Source organism: Pantherophis guttatus, chromosome 2 (assembly GCF_059756535.1).
Source record: "Pantherophis guttatus breed Tessera chromosome 2, ASM5975653v1, whole genome shotgun sequence".
In the NCBI taxonomy this organism is placed as follows: Eukaryota; Metazoa; Chordata; class Lepidosauria; order Squamata; family Colubridae; genus Pantherophis; species Pantherophis guttatus.
The window spans coordinates 27,766,758-27,775,949 of NC_142064.1; the positions used below are offsets into that span (position 1 = coordinate 27,766,758).

The 9,192-nt window shown below is 37.6% G+C and overlaps 1 protein-coding gene across 1 annotated transcript; it reads left to right on the plus strand.

Annotated features, from left to right (window-relative positions):
* Positions 1-5,004: 5,004 nt before the first annotated feature.
* On the plus strand, positions 5,005-5,564 carry HSPB3 (heat shock protein family B (small) member 3). Its single transcript, XM_034440870.2, has one exon. The coding sequence runs from the start codon at positions 5,099-5,101 to the stop codon at positions 5,543-5,545; it is 447 nt and encodes a 148-aa protein (XP_034296761.1). The 5' UTR covers positions 5,005-5,098; the 3' UTR covers positions 5,546-5,564.
* Positions 5,565-9,192: the final 3,628 nt, after the last annotated feature.

Genomic DNA, 9,192 nt, shown 5'->3' on the forward strand with positions numbered 1-9,192 from the left:
TGGACAACAGACAATAGCATTTTGATAGAAAGTGTTTTACTGCCTTTTGATCTTGACTAGCTTACTCTTCTCTGTCTCTCAATTCCTTCACCTCAATGGAAGGTACACTCAACTGTAGTGCAGTGTTTTGAACCTTGACAACTTAGCAAGCTTGCTATGGGACTTCTAGGAATTGAAGCCCACACATCTTAAAGTTGCCAAGGTTCAGAAACACTGTTGTTGTGTTGCCACTGGATAATGTGTGAAGCATGTTCACCAAATGCGACATGAATTAAGCGAGTTTTCTGTTAAATGATTCCTGTCTCAGATGTAATTGAACTTTCCTGAATGAACTGCTTTCATTATGAAAGTCTTCATTTCTCTGCATCACAATTTCAGTAGTCACTGACCTGGGTCAAAAGATCTTACAACATAACTCATAATGTCACATCCACTGAGGAAGATATTTTCAGCCATGTTTCTATGGTGATGGAAACACATGCTCTGTTTTAAACCTTTCACTGGAAAAGTACAGAAAGTATGTTTAAGTGGTTAATTTATTAAAGATTAACTGCTGGATGTCTTATAATCAAACCAGTGTTTTTTCAATACAGTTTGCCTGTCTGAAAGTATCTTTAAAAGCTTTATATATTACATGTTAATGTATACCTGTAGCATATTTTATTTTTCTATATCTAAAACTAGAGTTCAGGGCTGGTTTGAACTCCTGTGGAAATATGAGCATACTGCTCTGTATAAACTAACTAAACTACTTCATTGATTTTATTGAACTGCCTTTATACATTTTCTTAAGGATTTGTGTATGCGAGAATGATAGTGAAGAAAATTGTTAACTACTCTGCTACCTTACCACTGTGTACTTAAGCAGATGGCTCTAGGCAGTGGTTGGATTCAAATAATTTAAGAACCGGTTCTCTGCTCTAATGATTTCTTCCAACAACCAGTTCACCAAACTGCTCAGAAAGTTAACAACTGGTTCTCCCAAAGTGGTGCGAACTGGCTGAATCCCACCACTGGCTTTAGATCAGTGGCTCTCAACCTAGACAACTTTAAGAGGGGAGAACTTCAACTCCCAGAATTCCTCAGCTAACCAGACCTAATGTGAAAATTCCTGAAATGTGCATGCAATGCATTTAATTAGTCTAAGACAGGGCTGTCAAACTCCCAGCCTGCAAGCCAGATGCATCATGCGCTGGCCATGCCCACACCCAGTTTAGTGAAGGGGGGGGGAGAAAGTCCTGATACGTCTCATGTGATGTCGCCATGACATGAGTTTGACACCACTGGTCGAAGATATTATAAAAAGATACAGGGGTTGCCACTAAAAAGAGGAAGTCAAGCTATTCTCCAAAGCACCTGAGGGCAGGATAAGAAGCAATGGGTGGAAACTAATCAAGGAGAGAAGCAACCTAGAACTAAGGAGAAATTTCCTAACAGTTAGAACAATTAATCAGTGGAACAACTTGCCTCCAGAAGTTATGAATGCTCCAACACTGGGAGTTTTTAAGAAGATGTTGGATAACCATTTGCCTGAAGTGGTATAGGGTTTCCTAACTAAGCAGGGGGTAGGACTAGAAGACCTCCAAGGTCCCAACTCTGTTATTCTATTCTATCCTATTCTATAAGTAGAAACTACTGTAATTATTTTAGAGGTTTGTGCAAAGCATTCCAGATGGATTATTTGAAAAGCCGGTGAGCATGAGCAAAGCTTGTGTCCTCCAAGGGTTAAAATAGCTTGAATGCTTTCTCTAGAATGCTTTCTCAGCTGCTTCACAGCTGTCTGCGCATACATGAGCATAAACAACTCTTCTGCCAGGATCATCAATGAAATGAAGGGGCTGTATGCACACATGCAGAAGAGACAGCTGAGGGCAGCCTTCTAAAGAGTGTTTAGAAGACTATGTAGTCTTCAAAATACATAGTACAGTTCTTTAAACTGGAAGAAGAGGTGCTATCATGATTTACAAAGCCTGCCTTTCTAAAGGTCCTGTACAGACCATTTACATTTTGTCTCACTTAGCCTGCCCTGTACCTGGTATCTAGTATTGTCAGTCTTTTGTACGAATAATTACAATTAAATATAAAATGACTTGTGAATTGTAAAGAAAGCAAAAGCAAATTAACACCTGGACATTTTTTTTTCAGGGTTTAGTGCCTCACTTCCCATTATATGCACGCTAAATTTTTCTGCTGTGTCAACTGCTCTCCGGGATTTTAGAAAAATGGGCTCAGTGATATCATTAGAGCCATCATTTGCATTTTCAAACTAAAATAAAATATGAAACCATGAAATTCCAAAAAGAAAAATCCTATGGGGCATACCCAATGCTAGTAAATATAGATAGTAAAAGCTAATTATTTGTATATTTTTTATGAATGTTTAGGAGACTATTTCTTCTCCATTTCAGTCCTGTCCTATATTCAGAAAAGGTTTACCACTTCAACTGCAATCATTAGTGTGTACTGAGATTTGCACAAGGACAGTGTGTTGTATTTCCAGTGATAGGGAGGAATACATGTGACTTACTTATAAGGAACAGAATATTTATAAACATGTTACCAAAATTTTCATCAAGGATGCAGAAATTTTCAACTTACTTACTAGGAACTATGCCTTGCAGAACACAGCATGATTCTTGAATACAATATTCAAACAAAAAATTGTGGACATCAAAAATGTATGAATGGAATTAGAATAAGTAACGTTTATTATTCCTTCAATAAATTATTGCCATCTTAAAATCCCCTTTCTCTAAAAACAAGGTAGAAGTATCAGTTATTCTACATTAGAGAATGTTGTATAAACAGAGCTGGATAACAGACATGGAATGGAGCCCAACTCAGCAGTCCTGTTATAAGGAATGAAGCTGACAAGGCAATTCTCTTCGGAGCTAGAGACAACTATTCTCTTATGTCAACAAAAACTAGGTGCTTTTCAAGATTCTCAAGAAAATGGCAAGAATTTATTGGTTCGGGAAAAAAGGGAGAAAAAAGCCTAGACTGTAAAATCTTGATTATAAGTCTATATATATGCTTTAATTTCTGTGCCCTGCAGTAGGTAGATCTTTTCGGTGTATATGGCTTCATTCTTGTCTGCAATAAAGAAGTTAATCTTATCCAGGTGCCTGAGAGCCTTTTCCTGAATAAACCAATTTCTGAATAAAGGATTATGTTTGGAGAATTAAGATTAAGAGCTGAGCTTCCTGCAAAGCCTGATATATGCAGTACATCCTAATGTATACATTGTAAATTCAAATAAATATCTCAAACATTCTTTGTTATGGTTGTGGAGATTTCAAAAATGACTTAGAAGGGCTACATACTTCACACAAGCAGAGCAGATCTCAGCTATACATTAACCTAGCTTTTGTCAAGCTTCTATAATTATCTGGGAGAATGGTACCAATGCTTTAATAGTAGCAATAACTTTAATGCATAGGTTCTGTAAAGCCTAAGCACATTTCTTTTAGGTTTTCATACAAGCCAGCAAAAATGAAGCTACTTAAACAAGTAGCAGAGAAGTATTGCAATTTTTATTTGCATAATGTCTGAAGTGCTTCTTATGAATTATACAAAATACAAGGGTGCTTGAGGAATTGGAAGAGAGGAACAGAGAAGAGCAGCAATGATGATGGGAGACTTGGAAGCTAAATTTTATGAAGAATTGTTAAAAGGATCATTGTCAGGGGTGGGTTCAACCTACCTTTACTTCCGGTTCGCAACGGGGCCGCGTGTGCGCGCTTGCTTCACTTGTGCGCACGCGGGCTCTTCTGCACATGTGCAGAAGCATTTTGATGACATCGGGGTCGGTGGGCAGAGCCTCCCACCGGTTTTACTACCAGTTCTATAGAACTGGTGCGAACCGGGGGGCAACCCACCATTGATCATTGTGTATGTTTAGCCAAAGAAGAGAAGACAAAGGGAAACCCCATAGTTGTCTTCCGATACCAGAGGAGTCGTCACAGAAAGAAGAGTATGGATTTATTTGCAGTGCCTCATGAATTAATAGGTTGAAGCTTTACACAAACTCAAAATCAGTAATTTCCTGGCCATGAACACTATTAAGGAATGGAACAGCCTGCCTCCTTGAGTCTTGAGTGTTTCATCACTGGAGATTTTTAAACAAAGGTTGGGCAGCTACTTCTCTGGGTTGATCTGAAGATTCCTTTTTTAAATAGGAAGTTGAACAAGAAACCTCCAAGTGTTTCCAACCTTATGGTTTTTTTAATATATTTTTTTTAAGTCTGTTCAACTTCATTATTCTTTACTTCTCCATTTTTCAGAGGCTATAGCAAGTGCAGCTACACTAAACAATAACTGTATCATGATCACTCCAAATAATTTCTTTTTGAATTATTATATTATGCAACATACCAGAAGCAGTAAAAATCTTACATTATGTCTGAGGAGAAACAGCTTAGCCTTAAAGTCAATACACAGTTGTAAAAGCTTGTGGGTGATTTTTGGCCAGTCATTATCCCTAAGTCCAAACTACCCAAAAAACGGAATTTGGGGGGTAAATTGCAGAGATTTTTAAAAGATTTTTTCCATCCTGCCTTTATTATTTTTATAAATAACTCAAGACAGCAAATGTAGCTAATACTCCTTCTTCTAATCATTTCCCCTAATACAATAAACCTATGAGATGGGTTGGGCTGAGAGAGAGTAGCTCAAACTCACCCAGTCAGGTTTCATGCCTAAGGTAGGACTAGAACTCCCAGTCTCCTGATTTATAGCCTATTGCCTTAACCACTAGGCCAAATTGGCTCTATTTACATGGAACTTCTAGGGAAAAAAGGTAGTATAATTATGTATCTCTGTAACAACAGAAATATAACTATACCTACTGAAAATTTAAAAAAAAATCTCTGCAACAGCTACAGCTTCTATAATTAGCACTCAATTGTCAACATTTCCAAAGATGTAGTGTATGGCAGGGTTTTTAGTCACACCCAGGAAAGTGATAAGCTCTGACAGAGCTAAAAATATGAAGCTGCTTGAGCTGATCAACTAGTAGGCAAGAGGAGAAACAGCTAGCAAGACGGCATTATCTCAGGATTCCGTTGTGTTCAAAGAGATTATCAGCACTATCTCATCAATGGAAAAAGTTGTTCTACGTCATCGGGTGGAAACTCCAATACGGTATCAGGAGCATTTTTCTGATCAAGATTTGGAAGCCTGCAAATTAAACCACTCCTTGTTTGCATTGCCAAGTCCAGCATGGCCAGCGCAGATAAGGAACATTCGTGCATCCAAGAGTGCGGCTGAAACAGAGCAGAAAAGCCCAGATGAAGCAACCCCCAGATTTCAAGCCTTACTAGATGTAGTGCAGTTTCGTCCTGAAGATGTCATAATACAAGTCTTTGAAGGGTGGCTGCTAATCAAAGCTCAGCATGGACCCAGGATGGATGAACAGGGCTTTGTAGCCAGAAGCTTCACTAGGCAATATAAATTGCCAGATGGCGTTGAAATGAAAGATTTGAGTGCTCTCTTCTGTCACGATGGCATTTTGGTTATTGAAACTAAGACATTTGGCAGTCAATAAATTCTTGACCGTCTTGTTATGGGTGAGACAATCTTATTCCTCCTTCTGATGTTGAATATGTGTATTTGGAGTTAAAGCAAGCTTTCACATACTTTTATTCAGTTTGTTGCGGGGGGGAACCATTTGAGGAGCTTGTTTGCATGACGTGAGAGACAATATTTTTATCCTTACAGCTGCATGTATACTGTCAGACACGCTTAACAAATGTGACAAAATAGAGAAAGCTGAAAAGGAAACAAGGCAGATGTAAAATGACATATAGGATCTACAAAAGAGAATGAAAATGGAAGGCCTCAAAGAGAATGAAAATGGAAGGCCTCAAAGAGAATGAAAATTTAAGGTCTCAAAGCTTTATACTGAAGGGAAAAGTTACAAAGGCTTTCATTAAATGGTCTGCTGTATAGGTTTTGCTGTAAAGCAGTTCATACTCTTGAAGAGACATGGCTGCCAATCTAAACATTGCTAAACAATCCCAAATATAGGCAAATACTTATTATTCATTGCATGTAACAATTCAGCTTCAAAGAATGATTGTTTCCGCCAAATATTTTTTTGTATGTGTTTCTTTAAAAACTTGACTATTCTGCTTTTGGTAGATAACAGCTGTTTAAATTTGACTGCCTTTTTTCCAAGCATAGTTATTATGATAAGCATGATCGCCATTCTAAGTATAGTCAAAGAATTCAGAAAAAGATCCAAGCTAAATACAGGCTTTTATTAGAGGCATATTTGGGAACTCTGAATTGCAGCAACTTTGTTCTATGTTTTCAGAAGACCAAGTCTTGATCTAGAAATTCTGATCAAAGAGTTCTACCAACACCAGCTATAGTTTCTGTTAGATGATTTCTTGGGAGAGTGGAAAGCAGAAAAAAACTTTTAAGAAATTCACAGTTCCTTCTCTTAGAGATGATCAGTATGGATACAGGGCTGACTGGAAATTTATTTTAAATGAGCAATGCCAGCAATCTGATTGTTCATTAGAATCCTCTTGCCGTTTCCACTTAATTTCATGGCTTATATTTCAATGGAATGATAAATAAATAGGTATACCTTTTACCATATGACGATCCATTGGCTGGGCTTGGCCAAAAGAAAGTTGAATTTCATTTTACTTAAGAACATTTTGTATACCTTCCCCACTTTACTTATACATTTACAGATGATATTCTAGATGTGCACTTAGGATGACAGTTGTATATTTAGACCAGGGGAGGGTTCTACTTACCTTTACAACCGGTTCGCAATGGGGCTGTGCGCACACATGCGCAGAAACTTCCTGATGATGTCGGGGTCGGTGGGCAGAGCCTCCTGCCGGTTTTACTACCGGTTCTTGCAAACCGGTCCGAACCAGGGGCAACCCACCACTGATTTAGATTGTAGGATACCATACAAGAAAAAAAATCACCCTGGTGTGTTGAACAAAAACAAGCCCAAATCAATATGGAAAATGGATCATCATCATCATCATCTCCTTTATATTAATAGAATCTTTACATGCCTTGTTTCTAAATCTGCTTTTAAAAAATAATATATGGCTACTTGGACACACTTAGACATATAATCTGCTAATTAATATCAATTATTATAACATATGTAATATTGTTGGAAACATTATGCAGAATTTATGTTTAGAAATAAGGCTTGTATTTCTGAATGTTGCCAAGGGCAAAATTGCTACATAGTCAGCAATGCTTTTGTAATTAAATGATGTACTTGTTTACAAATATGTCCAGCTTCTAAGACTCTAAATGATAGTAAGATAGTTATTGACAAAACAAGAAACATATTGTATGATTTATAGTTAGGTTTTTCTTCCAATTTCATTATGTCTAATGTTTCGCTGATATTTTATTTCTGTATTCTATTTACTATACATTGTGATTATTTCTATAATTTGTTACAATCTCATAATACTGGACTGATCTCAAAGCATTTTAAATATTTTAAAAGGACATTTAAAAGTATAACTATTGCATGTGACAAGTTTGTATTCTGTTAAAATACAGAGATATAAGAGATGTGCAGAAATCTACTAATATTGTTTATGAACAGTATCATGTTATGTTACCATGTCATTGCATGATATATATTTCTTTACCAAATTTATTAACATCCCCTTCTCCATAGTGACTCATGGTACTTCAGAAACCAGGTGTCTCAGAGTGATAATCAACACTCTGATCTGCATTTAGAAGCAAGAGAACATAAATGTTATGATGGTTTGCCCTTAACTGCCTGGGCTGTTCATTTCAAAGTAGCTGCAGCTTCCATATAGTTTTCAAGGACAGCTCCAAGTAGATTGCATTACAAAAAGTACAAGGTACCTATTGCACAAGGTAACCAAAGCATGAGTAACTGCCCTGAGTCCTTCTGGATCAGAAACATCACAGCTGCCATCTCACATAATGCGACACAGAAATATACTTTTGAAGCGGTATGTTAAATTTCTTCAACTGGTTTGGGCATAAATAAAATCCACATTTCATTAACTAAATTAAAAGAAGATTTGTATAAGAAGTCACAAAAACCATTCTATAAATACAAAATTATTTCTCAATCTGAAATTTTAATGTTCTCTTTTGGCAAAGCTCACCTTGCATCTATTATTACCTTTGTTAAAAATGTAAACTTTATGAACAGTGAAATATCAGTTCAAACCATCCAGAGAAAAATATGTTTATCATGAATAAGGAACTCAGCTCCAATCCTATTCAAATACAGTAGGAGATTTTTTTTAATATCATTTCAAAGAATTACTTCCATATCAGCAATCAATTCAGTCCTATTTAACCCCTTATTTCAATTCAGAAAAGTACCATACTTTTCTGAGTATAAGACACCCCCCCCCAAAAGTGGGTGGAAATGTCTGTGTATCTTATACATCAAATATTGCTGAAGCCCTGGCTGCCCGCCAGCCCCCACCCTTCGGCCGTTTTCAGCCTCCGTGCATCACATTTTCGGCCTCCCCACGTTCCATTTTAGACCTGTTCCAGGCTGTGGGGATCCTGGCTGAAAATGCAACATGAGGAGTCCAAAAATGGGGCGTGCAGAAGCCAAAAATACAATGCGCAGAGGTGGTGATGTACTGTGGTGATCCCCGAGCCTGGAATGAGTCTAAAACAGAGCGTGCGGAGGTTGAAAACGTGATGTGTGGAGGCCAAAAATGCCACACGCGGAGTCCGCAATAAGCTGTGGTCCCACAGCCTGGAACAGCTGATTGGTGATATTCGGAAAGGACGATCCAACGCCAATCAGCTGCTCGTGCTGAATCAGGCTGCAATAATGTGCTGAAGCTAAGCAGGCTGTTTGCTGATTGCTGTAAGGACGCTTGCCAGATGAATACCGATGGATGCTGGTAGGCAGAGGCAGGATTTTTTTTTCTTGTTTTCCTCCCCAAAAACTAATGTGCGTCTTATACTCTAGAGTGTCGTATACTCTGAAAAATATGGTAAACAGTCTCCAAATTGATTCAGGTTAATTTGATTCAGAGATTTGATCAAACTGACTTTGAATGTAGTCTCCAAAACAATAATATGCACTATTTTCATCCTATTTACCTGTAAGTAATTTTAATTATGAGTCAGTCTGGTGTAGTGGTTAAGGCATCAAACTAAAAACCAGGATACTGTGATTTCGCCCCCCTTCCC

Excerpts from the sequence above, each read along its gene's own strand:
- HSPB3 (XM_034440870.2), top strand. The coding sequence starts at position 5,099 with ATGGAAAAAGTTGTTCTACGTCATCGGGTGGAAACTCCAATACGGTAT.